General features: G+C 48.3%; 1 protein-coding gene across 13 annotated transcripts in view; it reads left to right on the top strand.

Moving 5' to 3' along the window:
- The first annotated feature begins 506 nt into the window (after positions 1-506).
- Positions 507-15408, top strand: part of FOXG1 (forkhead box G1) — a 29008-nt gene continuing 14106 nt past the window's right edge. For 2 of the 13 annotated variants that reach the window (XR_016217429.1, XR_016217432.1), the window contains exons 1-2: positions 9828-10429; positions 11000-11073. Coding sequence is in view for 1 of the 13 variants with exons in the window: in XM_017348238.4 (XP_017203727.3) it covers positions 4840-6342 (1503 nt within the window). In the remaining 12 variants the exon portion in view is untranslated. Of the gene's footprint in view, positions 3538-4676; positions 7595-9827; positions 10430-10488; positions 10593-10999; positions 11074-11100; positions 12851-15408 lie in introns of those variants that run through there. The other 11 variants (XR_016217422.1, XR_016217425.1, XR_016217430.1 and 8 more) reach the window with 9 other exon arrangements.

Below are 15408 nucleotides of genomic sequence, written 5' to 3'. Positions count from 1 at the left end.
AGATCTCTGAAAACACCTGACCGCCTCTGCAAGGGATCTGCTCCCACCTAAACGTCTCAGGGTCAGATACTCCCAGTACATCTGCAGGAAGAGAGCCTTCGCTGTAGTCTGGCACTGGGCTCTTCTCCAAGGACACCTTGTCCAGGGAGCCCAGAGCTTGCGTGAATTTTAGGTAAATATGGTCCACCAGCCTTGAACTAGCAGGTAACAAGGAGAAAAGAAGCGAAATATGAACCAAGAGCTGTAAATAGGCCCCACCGAAGACTCAATGTAATACCACCAAATGGAATAATAAGATGTACTGCTCCCCACCCGGATGATGTATGCCGTGGGGCCTTGGTTATTAATTAAATCTCCAGAAGGTATAATCTGATTCATTTCCCATGCAATTCTTCCATTGGAACTGTTCACTCTTTACAAGGCCTGTTCTCTTGTTGGGGTTGGGGTTAGGGTTTTGGGAATGCAGACAGAAGAGAAAGGAGCTTACCACTATATACACTGGAAATGTTTATTGGCTTTTATTTCTCCTTTCAGTCGTCAACAATGCAAGTTTGTGAGTGTATGCATGTGAGAGATCAAGGTTAAGTTGATTATGAGAAAACAATTAGGTTGGTTGTCCCAGTCTGAGACAACTGGATGCCCCCTGTCTTCTGAAGGGAACCAGAGAAGACTGATGGAGCTGGAAACGTAAGAGACCCCCAAGGTGGACCTGGCAGGCCTTCAAATCCAATTCCCACCCAAACTGGCCGGCAGGATATACAGAGCCCAGTCCAGGGACTTTCAGCTTGCACAATACTCTGTCCAGGAACCTGCTCCTTCCCCCCTGCATTTCAGATAGTAGCAGTCCTAAAAAGAAACCATTGCTGACACAACCGTGGGCCGCTAAGTAAACACTACATGCTGTGTGGAACACACACACACATGTATATACATATACATACACACACAACTTCTTCCAAAGTTGTAAATAATCATTATAATTGGGGAGAAAAGATTTTTAAATATTATTATATTCAACTCTATACTAGTTATTCCTATACAAATATCCTATTTTGGGAGACTTGCATTCATGCAATCCTTGAAATAATATAACACATTCTCAATTTGCATGTGAAACATTTTCCCAGTCAATATGAGCTTCTGGCATAGAAAATCAGATTATTACAGCTCTCATTAGCAAAGCCCAATTTTTGCCATCTGAAAATATACAGAAGAAAAACTTATTTTCACCTACTAAAATTTTAAACAATGCACACTCAGCTCTGACCTAAGAAACACCTTAAAACATTAAAAATTCATCAGTCAGAGCTGGTGTTGTATTCAAGGAATGCTCCTCCAGTTTGCTGCTGAGCTTGGATTTGAATAAAATGTCCAATGTTAACAAACAATACCCACGTTTGGCACTTTGTGTATTAAATTGATCAAACAGATTTTAGGAGGCACAATGCACAATTTGTACAGACCTGATTGAGTTAATATAATATCAGCAAATTTTACATCGAAATGATTCTGTTTCTTTTCTTTGTGTTTAAAACCAGCACAGATTACAAATTTTAATGATCTGAAAATGTTTGGTATACAAAATCATGCTTATTTCAGTATTAGCAAAAACACAAGAAATTTTTCAACACAAACACCCAGCTGTGTCTATTTTAAAAGCAGTTCAATGACAGCTTGCACTTATGAGCATGCAATCAGCTAATTTCGCTTTTTTTTCTTCTGTGTTAATCAACACTTTCCTTCCTGCATATCAGAGTACAAATAGTATAGTTACTCCACATCAGTAAATGTTTACGTAACCTGTCCTTTCCCAAGAATCCGGTTACACCGAATCATTTCACGCTAGACCGACTACGAAAACGTACCGGGCCGTCCACCTCAGAGGGAGCCCTGTGTGCCATTCTAAGTGGCGGTGAGAAGGGGGGCCACGGGGGCAGACCCGGGGAGGAGTAGGTGGAGGAACGGGAAGCGCGAGAGAAACGGAGGGCGGGGGAGCGGTGGGGCGGGCAGGGGGAAGGAGGGAGCGGAGACGGGGGGGAGGGAGGCGAGGGAGTTGAGGAAAAGTAGCGAGCACTGGCCTGCAGGAGGGGAGAGGAGTGGGAGGAGGAGAAGCGAGCGGGGAGGGAAAGGCCCACGGAGCTGTGCAGCCTCTTCGCGAAGCCCGCGGGCTCCTCCAGCTCGGCAAGTAAGCCCGAGCTCGGGTGCCGGCTTCTGGGGCCGTGTCGCCGCCAGCGTTTGGTGGCTGGAACCCTCGAATGCCTCCCGGGTGCAGACCGTGCGTGGACGGAGGCAAGGACACAGGAGCCTACGTGTAGTGGGAGGCTGAGGGTCGTCCGATATTCGCAGCTCCCTGGTGACATCCATGATGGATGCGTATTTAAAACTCCCGAGCTAGCTGCCGGTCACGGCCTGGTATTCTCCCTGAGAACTTCGGGGTTGGGGATGGGCAAAGTGGAAGAGCCCCTACCACCATCCTGAGCTCGCAGCAATTCCATTCTTTATGTCATAATTTAACTTCGCTCCTAGGCGCCACTTTCCCTTCTCAAACACCAGATCTGCCAGCTAGCTCATTTCACTGCGAGTTTTCCAAAGTGAGGAGGGTGGGGAAAAAAAAAAAAAAACCGCTTATATTGTATGATGATGATTTACCTTACAGAGGAAGGGGGAAAGGTGCTTCCCCCCCTCACCACCACCACTTAGGCTTCTCTTCCACCGCCCTCTTCTCTCAGGCTACATCCTCCGTAAAATGTGGTTATGTTTCGTGCCCGTGTGGGATGGAACAGCCTTTGATCAGTGTGCTCCGCGCTAAATTCCAATCCCTGGGAAATGCTGGGCCTTAGCCCTGCCCCTGGCCACGGGATCCTTTTAAAGTCCCCAGATCGCAATCTTCCCACTCACTCCAACCTCCCCAGTGCCAGAGCCCCAGAAGCTGGGCTTACGCATCCCCGTTCCCCGAGAGCCCAGTGCCTTCCAGGCAGCAGTCAGGGTGGGTAGGGGCTGGCTGCGGAATACTGACATCTCAGGGTCGAGGCCCTCACAAATTACACGCATTTGAGAAACGAAGAGAAAGAAAGGAAAAAGGAGGAGTGGACGCAGGGAAGCTTCAGGAGGGGATTAAAAAAAAAAAAAAAAAACCCGGAATGCAACAGACGCCCACCGTAATCTTCCCTCCTGGGTCCACAAGCAAAAATGAAAATATCTCCAGGGTGATCGCTCACGGCTCCCCGCTTCCGATTCGGATTCGCGACTGAGAGCAGGAGCTGCAGCGGCGAGGAGCGCGCGCGGCACCGACTCACCCCGCCAGAGCCACGGTCTGCGGCCGCGGAGACGGCGAAGGGAGACGCGCGCGGGCAGAGAGCATGGGTTACCTGCTTTATTTCGAGACTGTTTGGCACTGTGGGCACCTCTCTGTCCGGAAGGCCATCAGAGGCACCCACCACTGAGCCGCCCCCGCCCGCCGCCGCCGCCGCGCTCGGAGCCCCAGGCCCCGCTTCCCCCGAGCCTGGAGCCCGCCGCCGCCCTGGCCGCTGGAACCGAGTAAGTAACCCTCGCTCGTCCCCGCGTTCTTCTGCCCACGGCCTCCTCCTCACCCCGTCCTTTCCAAACGTCGCCCCCCGGCCCTCCTCCCGCAAGGTGCAGGACACCCACGCCCACACCGGGGGTGGGCCTTCCCGCCCCGCCGACGCGAGGCTTCGCGGGAAGCGTGGCCTACGCGGGGCACAGTTCCCCCCACGGGCCCGCCAACGCCAGCCCCGGGCCTGCAGGGCCGAGGAGGGGGACGAGTAGGGCCTCGCCTGCCTCTTCCTCCTTCATTTCCTGCCCTCTCCTCGCATCCTCTCCACTGCGCGCCCACCCTTTCCTCCACCGCCGCCCCCGCTTCCCCCCCCAAAATAAAACCGGATACAAACTTTAATCAATAAGGACAAATATTGACGCTCAATCGAAAATGACCCAGTACAAAGAGGAGGAGGAGGAGTAAGCCGGAAACGCGAGCCGTGGGCCCTAGGAGGGGACTGCGGCGCGGCGCGGGGGCGCGGGGGCGCGGGCAGGCCGCGGCGCTGCGTGGTCCCGCCGGCGGCTCCGTGCGCGGCTCCGCGCGGCCGCCGGGTCCCAGGCCCGTGGCGAGGGGGAGGCGAGCGCCCGAGGGGGCGGGAGCCGGCGGGCGGGGCCCCGGGGTGGGTGGGCCCGGGCCCCGGCGATTGGTCGACGGCGAGGGAGACGCTCCCGCACGCCGCCGGCTCTGATTGGCCCGGCGGTAGGAAAGGTTAAACCAAAAATTTTTTTACAGCCCTAGTGTGCGCCTGTAGCTCGGAAAATTAATTGTGGCTATAGCCGCCTCGATCGCTGTCTCCCTAAAGCCTCGCCGCGGCCGCTCCGGGACGCGCCCGCCCGCCCGCCGCCCGGCTCTCCCCCCCTTTGGGCTGCTGCTGCTGCTGCTGTGACTGCTGCTGCGAGAGGAGGAGGAGGAGGAGGAGGAGGAAGCAGCGAGGGGGGGGGAGCGGGGGGTGGGGGGGAGACCGAGAAGTAGAGTTGGGAGCGAGGGAGCTTCACCCCCGGGGCGGTGGTTGTTTCTTTTTTTTTTCCCTCTTTCTTTCTTTTTTTTTTCCCTCCCCCCCCCCTTTTTTTTTTCTAATTCCTGAGGGGTGGTTGCTGCTTTTTGCTACATGACTTGCCAGCGCCCGAGCCTGCGGTCCAACTGCGCTGCTGCCGGAGCGCTCAGTGCCGCCGCCGCCGCCCGCGCCCCCCGCGCCCCGCTCGGCACCCACCGGTCGCCTCCGCCCGCCGCGCCGCTGCCCCGCTCCCGCGCCGCCGCCGCCGTTTCCCCCCGACGACTGGGTGATGCTGGACATGGGAGATAGGAAAGAGGTGAAAATGATCCCCAAGTCCTCGTTCAGCATCAACAGCCTGGTGCCCGAGGCCGTCCAGAACGACAACCACCACGCGAGCCACGGCCACCACAACAGCCACCACCCCCAGCACCACCACCACCACCACCACCACCATCACCACCCGCCGCCGCCCGCCCCGCAACCGCCGCCGCCGCCCCAGCAGCAGCCGCCGCCGCCACCGCCGCCCCCGGCCCCGCAGGCCCCCCAGGCGCGGGGCGCCCCGGCCGCCGCCTCCGCCGCCGCCGCCGACGACGACAAGGGCCCCCAGCAGCTGCTGCTCCCGCCGCCGCCGCCACCGCCGCCGCCGCCGCCCCCGTCGGCCGCCGCCCTGGACGGGGCCAAGGCGGACGGGCTGGGCGGCAAGGGCGAGCCGGGCGGCGGGCCCGGGGAGCTGGCGCCCGTCGGGCCGGACGAGAAGGAGAAGGGCGCCGGCGCCGGGGGGGAGGAGAAGAAGGGGGCGGGCGAGGGCGGCAAGGACGGGGAGGGGGGCAAGGAGGGCGAGAAGAAGAACGGCAAGTACGAGAAGCCGCCGTTCAGCTACAACGCGCTCATCATGATGGCCATCCGGCAGAGCCCCGAGAAGCGGCTCACGCTCAACGGCATCTACGAGTTCATCATGAAGAACTTCCCCTACTACCGCGAGAACAAGCAGGGCTGGCAGAACTCCATCCGCCACAACCTGTCCCTCAACAAGTGCTTCGTGAAGGTGCCGCGCCACTACGACGACCCGGGCAAGGGCAACTACTGGATGCTGGACCCGTCGAGCGACGACGTGTTCATCGGCGGCACCACGGGCAAGCTGCGGCGCCGCTCCACCACGTCGCGGGCCAAGCTGGCCTTCAAGCGCGGGGCGCGCCTCACCTCCACCGGCCTCACCTTCATGGACCGCGCCGGCTCCCTCTACTGGCCCATGTCGCCCTTCCTGTCCCTGCACCACCCCCGCGCCTCCAGCACTTTGAGTTACAACGGCACCACGTCGGCCTACCCCAGCCACCCCATGCCCTACAGCTCCGTGTTGACTCAGAACTCGCTGGGCAACAACCACTCGTTCTCCACAGCCAACGGCCTGAGCGTGGACCGGCTGGTCAACGGGGAGATCCCGTACGCCACACACCACCTCACCGCCGCCGCGCTGGCCGCCTCGGTGCCCTGCGGCCTGTCGGTGCCCTGCTCGGGGACCTACTCCCTCAACCCCTGCTCCGTCAACCTGCTGGCGGGCCAGACCAGTTACTTTTTCCCCCACGTCCCGCACCCGTCAATGACTTCGCAGAGCAGCACGTCCATGAGCGCCCGGGCCGCGTCCTCCTCCACGTCGCCGCAGGCCCCCTCGACCCTGCCCTGTGAGTCTTTAAGACCCTCTTTGCCAAGTTTTACGACGGGACTGTCCGGGGGACTGTCTGATTATTTCACACATCAAAATCAGGGGTCTTCCTCCAACCCTTTAATACATTAACATCCCCGGGACCAGACTGTAAGTGAACGTTTTACACACATTTGCATTGTAAATGATAATTAAAAAAAATAAGTCCAGGTATTTTTTATTAAGCCCCCGGCCCCCCCCCCCGCCTCCCTCCCCTCCCGCTATTTCTGTACGTTTGTTCAGTCTTTAGGGTTGTTTATTATTCTAACAAGGTGTGGAGTGTCAGCGAGGTGCAATGTGGGGAAGAATACATTGTAGAATATAAGGTTTGGAAGTCAAAATTATAGTCGGATGTGTATCTAAATAGTGACTGCTTTGCCATTTCATTCAAACCTGACAAGCCTATCTCTGAGAGCCGCCAGATTTCCATGTGTGCAGTATTATAAGTTATCATGGATCTGTGTGGTGGACGCAGACCTTGAGAAACAACCTAAAAAAAAAAAATGGGGAGAGTTTTAAAATATTAAGCTGTAATTTGTATTTAAGAAGCATTGGTAGTAAAGATACCCAAGAAATTATTTTGGCCATTTATTGTTTTGTCTTTTTTTTTAAAGAACTGTTTTTGTTTTTTTTCTTTTGTTTACTTTTTAGACCAAAGATTGGATTATAGAGAATGCACTTGGTATTCTAAGTATTCAAACAAACAAACAAACAAGCAAACAAAAAAAAAAAAGGAAAGTTGTTTCAGTTGGCAACACTGCCCATTCAATTGAATTGGAAGGGGACAAAATTAATGATTGCCTTCAGTTTGTGTTGTGTATATTTTGATGTATGTGGTCACTAACAGGTCACTTTTATTTTTTTTCTAAATGTAGTGAAATGTTAATACCTATTGTACTTATAGGTAAACCTTGCAAATATGTAACCTGTGTTGCGCAAATGCCGCATAAATTTGAGTGATTGTTAATGTTGTCTTAAAATTTCTTGATTGTGATACTGTGGTCATATGCCCGTGTTTGTCACTTACAAAAATGTTTACTATGAACACACAGAAATAAAAAATAGGCTAAATTCATATATATCTTGATACTTTTGTCTCTTTTATTAAGTGGAGCTAATTTTAAAAAGACTGTAGGGAATTCAAAGGCTTTTCTCAGCCAAACTTGAGATTTCAACTGCTCCTTTGATTTGAACTAAGTCTCTAAAAATGAAAACAGTATTTTTCCCTTTATGGACAAAATCTGCAAGGAGCAAGCTAATTTAATAAACGCTAGCTTTAAACAAAGTATAGGCTTTTTAGCTGATATCTTTTACTTTTTTGGATATACAGCAAAAAAAAAGATAATTTAATTTTTTGTGCATAGCTGTTTACACTGTTTTATTTAAAATTCAGTTAATTGAAGAATGCTTTTTATATATATTTTGTTTCAGGTATCTTGTACATAGCACTTGGCAAATTATAAATGAATATATGTGTATATGGTTAGATAGAAGTGACTATAATGCACACATATGTAATATATATATAGACACACAGAGCCCTTCAGTTCAGGTACCATTTGCGCTATGAATGCTGCAAACTTTTTGGTTTAAATATTTGTATTTATACTTTCTAAGTCAGCATTTATTTTTGTGGCTGTTTACGCACAGTGAAAGAGTTCTAATAAAGATGTGCTGAAGTTGCAATATAGATTTTGCTGAAGTGATCACCTGTTGTAATGACTTATAGATCAATGTTTATACTTTTAAGTTATAGCAGTTTGAAATTCTAGATTTGCAGAAGTAAAATGCCTCTTTTTTTTTTTACAATGCAGAGGTATTTATTTGATTACTTTTTAAGTATGTCTGTATAATTTAATCTAGGTATTCCTTTTGCTTACACAGAGTCATAATTTCGTTTTAACTTGCAGTATGCATATGTATGCAGATATATGCAGATATATGAAACAAAATGAAAACTTTTTTGAATTGTTTCAAGCAGCGCAATTGCTATAATTCTAGAAAATAATCAGAAAACCTAAGTAAAAGGTTGAGTAACTAATTGGATCCTGTGGTGAATCTGTGGAGGACAAGTTGTTCATCTGTTACAATTGTATAGTCTGAAATGTGTTCTACAGTAATGCAATAAGCTGGCTACTTCTTACAATGGGCCCAATGAAAAATAATCTCTCCCTAAGATGTTATCGGCAAACACTTAGAGACTTACTCAGAGAAAAGAAAAGGAGAAAGAGAGAGGGAGAGAAAAAAAAAAAAACTTAGGGGAGAAGCAAACTGAAATAGATTTGAAAACAGTTAATATTAGATAATAGGGGAATATATGGGTTGTGGCTTGGAGTGGAGGAAGTTGTGGGGGGGGTGGGGTGGGGAGGTGATCCAAAAAGAGAAGAAAGAGAGATAAGGGCTAGCAAAATTCAGAGATGGACCAAATATACATAAATGGGAGAATGGACAAAGGAGACCAAAGCGCCTAGTTTGATTATCTCCTTTAAGCAAACTGGACATGATTCTGTTTTCTTGGTATGATAACAGTTTCATCAGAGATCAAAGTTTCTTGATATTTAACAGTTCTTAGAAATTAAGCATAAAGTAAATTTCACAAATGTTTTTCAAAAAAACAAATTGAAAACTGATAGAAGAGGGTTCCAGTTCTGAGGTTAGGCAGAGGAAATTCCTATTACACATTTGTGAACCAAAATATCTCAAAGAAAGGCATGTTTAGACTGAAAAACAGTGATGGTTTATTGTTTGCTGTTACCATGGATTTTATTTGTGGAATGAAAATGTGCTAGCACAAGATAAACATAGTATTTTGTCTATCAAAAGTTAAAAAGAAGATTGAACTCTTAAACTGAGGTAAAGGGATACAAGTAATAGGAGAAAGATTTCCTGCATGGATTTTCTTTTTCTGGGCATATTAAATAACTGTAGTTACTTGTTACAGTACTTTTTTTTTTTTTTTTTTGCGGGGAGGGGGAGTTGATAAAGAAACAGACTTCCAGTGCAAACTTCATACTTTGAAGTCAAGAGTAAAACTGACTTTTTTGAATGTGTAGGAACTAAGTTCTGCTTGGACATATGTCCAAATCACATACCTAATGATGTGATTAGAAGTTTTTTATTAGGCACATCTAGACAGAAAGGAAGATAGAGAACTTTGTGAGTGCCTCCTGAAGCCCCATATAAACAATGCCTTTACCTTGATCCATCCTTTCGTCACCCAAGATAGAGTCTCAGAAACCATCTAAGAGTCTGGCATGGCATGGCATGGCAAGGCATGTCATACATTTTTGCATCAAATTTGTTGTAATGTTATGTTATTTGTTGTCACCAACCTTGGCCACTTAAAATTAGCTCATGCCAGGAAAACATTTTCAAAATGTTTGAATCTTTTCTTCTTTCATAGCCATCATTACTTTTAATGATAGAGTTTTCTTTATTTGAAAATAATCACAACTTGAAATCTCAAATTATAGTTTGTTTCCAGGTTTGAGTATTTTACTTGAGTTTGGTGTAACAGTAATTTACTATTAATTATTAATATATAACAGAAAATGATGTAAGCTGAAATAGTGAAAAAAATCTTCCAAATATATTTTTTCAGCCTGTTACAAAATTGGAAATCAAGGGAGCACATAGTCCAGAACTCACAAGATTTAATACAAATATCTTTATTGTCATGGAAGCCTTCATGTAATTTCTGACTTGCATCAAATCAAGGTTAGGCAAAAGATGAGTGGTGTAGTGTATTTTTTTAAAAATATATACTTAAGTTGGTGTAGGTTTCGCCCAATATTTGGATAAATCCAATATATTTAGGATTCACTCAATATATATGGAAGTGTGGTTTTTAAAATGTGTTTTCTGCATTGTTGAGGAACTTACATGCATTGAAATAATTTTGCTTTTGAGAAATTAATTTTATGAATAGCTAAAATGCCTGGTTGTGTTTGAGACTAAAAGCCTGCTGGAGCATTAGGCTAACAAAGGGTGAAGGTGAAGATCATTAGAGGTTTCAGAGCTGACTGAGACGGGTTGCTGGGGTTGTGTAACTGTGCCTAGAGGGCGGGGTTCCTGTACATTCCTACTTCACCAGATAACCTACCCCCAAGCCACTCCAGCTTCTGCCAGACAGATGGAACTCTCCAATGCGAAAATCCGTGCAGCCATTCCAAGAAGCAGGGTAGGTGAAACTTGAATTAAAGTCCCCACCCACCCCACCCCCACCCTCTTAATTTTTCCACTACAGGCCAGATCCTGGAGATATGGAAAGAATGGGGGGTCATCTAGATTGCCTCTTTCCCCGCACACACGCGTCTGTCTTCTTCCCAGGAGCCTACCTACCTGTAAGAGTTAAAAGGCACTAGCGATCTTGCAGTTACTTCATTCTCGGTTTTCTTTTGCGTGCGGCTTTTTTTTTTTTTTTTTCTTAAAGCAGGCTTTCTCTTCCCGATCCCAACATTCTCCTTCCCCACCCATCCTCCCAGGGCCCCCGCCCCCAGTCAGCAGCAGTTACAATTATCCACCTCTTCGCTGGCGGCCCCCAAACCGACCTTTTCCCCCGCTCTAGTGGTCAGTTCCCGGAGACCTTGTCCTGAGAGTGTAGGCCTAGGAGGCTTCGGGCTGGCAAATATTTGATGTAGAGTTATGGGTGTGTGTGTGTGTGTGTGTGTGTGTGTGTGTGTTTTCTACTCTCGATTTCTGTTTGGTTTCTTTCTTTCTTTCTTTTTTTTTCTTTTTCCGTCCACCCAAGACTTCGCCTGAGGTTGTCCGAAGGATGCCGAGAAAGAAGACTTGAGGCCCGGGAGCGCCCCTACTCCAAGATGGGTGAGTGAAAATGCTTTTCCAAGGGGACTGATGGGCTGGATTGCTCTGGCCAACTGACTGACTGCTTTTGACTGAGCTTTGAAGCGCGACTTTCGGTCCCTGGGCTTAAGTCTGGTTCCCTTTTTCTACGGATCTGTTCCTTGCAGACCCTATTTGATAGCTGAAAGGATGCCTGCTTTTTTTTTTTTGCTTGTTTTTTGTTTTATTTTTGTTTTTTGTTTTTTAACGTTGACAGAAGCCCTAGGTGACAAGGATGTAGCTTCAGCAAAGGGGGCGATGGAGAGAAAACAGGACGAGATTATACGGAGAAGAGGTAGTGGCAGTCTGAAACAGGCCCTAAAATGTAAAGCCATTCATTTCGTGCAAGTAGGATTTCCGGGTCTTGCTGCGAGGAGCGGGCACTTTGCAAACGTTCAACCCCCAGAGTTGTTCGCGATCTCTCAGAGGAAACTTTTTGCTCCAGAGCCAAGAACTTCTCTCTGTGATGTTCTTTTTCTCAGGACATCCTGCCTCCCCGCTATTTTGAGACTCCCAGCTCCCTCGGCGCCCCGGTTGCCTGGCCTGGATCAGACCCGAAGGGGGAGCCCCAGCCGGGACTGGGCCGGGCCGCCCCAGGTCGAGCGCGGCGCCCGACGGATGCGGGGAGGCTTCTCTCGTGGAGTCTCTTCGATGGACTAGGGAAATGAGCACCGTTCTGGGCTTGCCTTCGTCCCTCGTGGGAATAGCTCAGTCCCTGGCTTTGGAACTCTCAGGCAAATAATTGATTCTTAATGCACACTTAGGAGACGGCACCGTACGCCCCAGAGCCTGGGCTTGTCCCAGGGTGGCTGCGAGCGAGCGAGCGAGTGCGCGCCACACGCAGGTCGGCTCGGCCCGGGGCGAACCGCGGTCCCTTCCCCGCGCCTCAGGGACTGCCGCGTGGAGCCGCGGAGGGGGCGAGCCGCGGCGGGACTGCGAGTCTTTGCGGCAGGGACCTGGCGGCGTTCGTTTTCTAGGGTTTCGGCCTAATGTGGTGAAGTAACTTAGGCTGCCGAGTTGGGGCCGCGCAGTCGAGGAGGTGAGGCGCTCGGCTGGCCTCGCGGCCGCCGTGTTCCCGCTGAAGCGGGAAGCGGAGCGCCGCGCCGGGAGCAGCAACGTGAGGGCGCTCTTGCCCAAGACAAGCGAAGCTCGGGGTTTAGTGGCTCGGGTCCGCAGTGGCCAGGAAAACTGATTGCAGAGCCTTGGCTGGCGCGCTCCCCTACCTTTTCCCTTTCTTCTCCGCCGGCCGGGTCCCTCCTCCACCCCCACCGTCACCCCCCGCGCGCCTCTTCCCTCTTCGAGTTGTTTCTTTTTCTGTTTACCTGGTGCGGTTTCAGAACTCAGCACTTATCTGCTAGTTGACAAAACTGTTTTCTCTGTCACAGTCGTCTTTTCTCCTTCTCCACTCCTTGCGCCACTCCCCCCCCCCCGCCCCCCCCGCTTTTTATCCCCACTCGGCTTCTATGCCCAAGCCTGGGGTACAGGGCGGAGTGGGCCCTTCCGGGAGGAGGTAGCCGCGACTAAGGATTCCCTCAGCGCTAAGGGCGGGGGAAGGCCCGGGGTCCGGGTGGGCAGAGCACCCCCGGCCCCGCGCGTGCGGGAGACTCGCGCGGTCGTCTCCAGCTTCGGAAAGGCCACAGGAGGGAAAGGGCGACGCAGGCTAGGGCTGTCCACGGCCGACACCCCCATCCTCCACCAGTCGGACCCAAGGTTGAGGCGTCAAGCGCCCTCCCCACCCGACCCTCCGTCAGAACTTGAGGTAGGCAGAAAACTCGGAAACTGGCGTGATCAGACACAGCGTTGGGAAATCCTCAGCGATTACGTGTGCGAGGACGAGAGGGGAGATGAAATACCCGCCCCGGGTTGACTTAGCGTCCGTTGCCTGACACGTGTAAGCCTCGGCCCGGTACCAGGCCTGGCGGGAAAGCGCGCGGAAGCACGGAGCACGCTGCGCGCCGCGAGGTTTCGCGATTCCGCGTCGGGGCCCGGGCGGACGTTCGGCTAGCGAGGCGCGTCTGGAACTCCGCTTTTGGGCTTCGGTTGAATTTTCCTATACCAGTAGCGCTCCCGGGATTGGAGTCGTCGTCTTCAGGCTTATTCTCTCCCTGCCCCCACACCCCCACCCCACACTGGGTCCCCTTTCCCTACATCTGCTCTTACCGTCCCGTTCTTGGAATCAGTGCGTTCAAGGTGCAAACGTTATCTTCCGCCATGGGCGTTTTCGATTCCGTTGATTGAGCAGGAAGACTAAAAACCGTAATGCGGTTAGGGAGCGTTGTCTCTCAGTTCTTTCATTTTCTCATTGCTCTAAAATTTAATGACCTGATCATTGTTGTTTCAAGTTAAATTATCTGTTAAATTAGCCCTAAACAATAACTGATGATATTTTCATTTTGGGTCTGGTTGCCCTGAATTTTTGGCCCTGGATTGGAAAGAGAGAAGTTTCCGGAATCAGGGAAGATGCTTGATCATGACATACTTTCAAGAGAATCAAAATCGATATTTATATGCCGTTCACTTTACGAACAAAAAGAAATCACTATCAAAGCAGCTGAATTTTATAAATTATAAATAAGAAATGATCTTAACGACTTGTACTTAGGAACCCTAGATTCAAGGATGAATGTAAACAGGCGTCTTTGTTGTTGGAGAAAACAAATATGAACAATATTTTCATTACCCTCCAGAACCTAAATGTTCATCCTCATTACCCATCCATGGTTGCTCATTTAAATCAATTCGACCCTCCGGAGACAAATATTTTCAAAAGAAAATGTAACTTTTAGCAAAATCTGACTGAGGCATTGCTTTAGATGTGAAATTTCTAGAAATACAAATTATATTTATTTCTTTGGGTCAGACTCTGGCTTGTTTTGCAATCATTATATAAATAATTTTTGGAATAATTTAAATGTTCTCTCCCATCCTCACCCCCCACTTGTCTCATGTTGCTTGCATATTCAGGCATAGGTGTGAGAGCTCCCATGGTATAGTGAGGAAATGACATCTTTCGTATTTAACAAAGCCTAAAGAATAATTGACTCCAAATGTACTCTAATAATTGAAAAATATCTTTAAAATAATGAACACTATTGTGTTTTTCCTATTAAAATGTGCTGAATGAATAATTAGAGGCTGAGATGAAGGGTGAAAAACTCAGAGCAAGAATAAGGTGGTAATTTTATTATTTGATACTTTTATAATTTCTATAATTAATGATGTAGTTTTAAAGTTTGGCAAAGCTTTCCTAGAAAAAGTAGAGTTCTCCTCCCACTCTGTCAGAACTATGCTAGGAGGAATAATGTAGAATCAGGTAGAACTGGCAGTAGGGATTGTTTATTTATTTATTTTTTCCAGTAGTAGTAGTAATAGTGCAGTTGAAAAATATACTTTTAATTACACACTGCAAGCTCTGATTGCAGGTTAGAAAACTAAAATCGATCATTCTTCCATCAATAGTGTTGTCTATTACTACATTGATTTGTGTTTATTTATGCAACGGCTTTCAGTTATTTACTTACATATTTCAGCATTTGCTTCTTGATTATTATCTCGGGTTGCTTTTAATGAAGGAGCTTATATAGGAAGTGAAACACACTTGACAGATCCATTTTAAGTAAAACCTGATAGTGAATTATAGCAACCCAATGAGTTTAGGAAATTACTTATACTTGCTTTTTAGCAATTAGGAACTTGTTTCTGATTAAAACCTGGTGATGCTTGAAAACTTCCATTCTTTTATTCATATCATATTCGTTTGTTTCAATGAAATAGAAAAATACTTTTGTAGTGTTAGATGCAATAGAAGGAAACTTATATATGAACCTTGCTGTTTTACGTTGGCATGGCTAGCTTACTCATAACAATAAGCTAGCCATTGGGTTTACTAATGCTGTTGATGAAAAATAAAGGAGGGATCATTTGAATACAAAAATAAGACATCTGTTTCAAAACAACTGCTAACTCAAAATCATGCCGGGGCACTTTATGCCAAACAAGACATCTCTGAATTCTTGAGTACATATTACATCTGCATATACACTCAAATATTCTGTTTTAATGTATATATGTGTGATTATGCCTTGTGAAGATAAACATTTCTCTTGAACTTATATGAATGTCATGTATCAGGGCTTATTTGGAGGAACAGAACTAAGGATCATGCAGTGGTGGGAGACTGATTCGTGTTGTGCTCCTATTGCTATTACAAAATATTGGAAGTTTATTTGAAAGTTAAAAGAAAAAAAGAGGCCAAAACTTCAAGAGGCTGTTTGATCCTCATTTTCTGGGTCTTCTCTCGAAACCTGGAGAACGAAT

Source organism: Oryctolagus cuniculus, chromosome 12 (genome assembly GCF_051225735.1).
Source record: "Oryctolagus cuniculus isolate XC-2025 breed Fujian yellow rabbit chromosome 12, ASM5122573v1, whole genome shotgun sequence".
NCBI classification, from domain to species: domain Eukaryota; kingdom Metazoa; phylum Chordata; class Mammalia; order Lagomorpha; family Leporidae; genus Oryctolagus; species Oryctolagus cuniculus.
The sequence above is the reverse complement of the archived record's forward strand: the minus strand, read 5'-3'. Positions and strand labels throughout refer to the sequence as shown.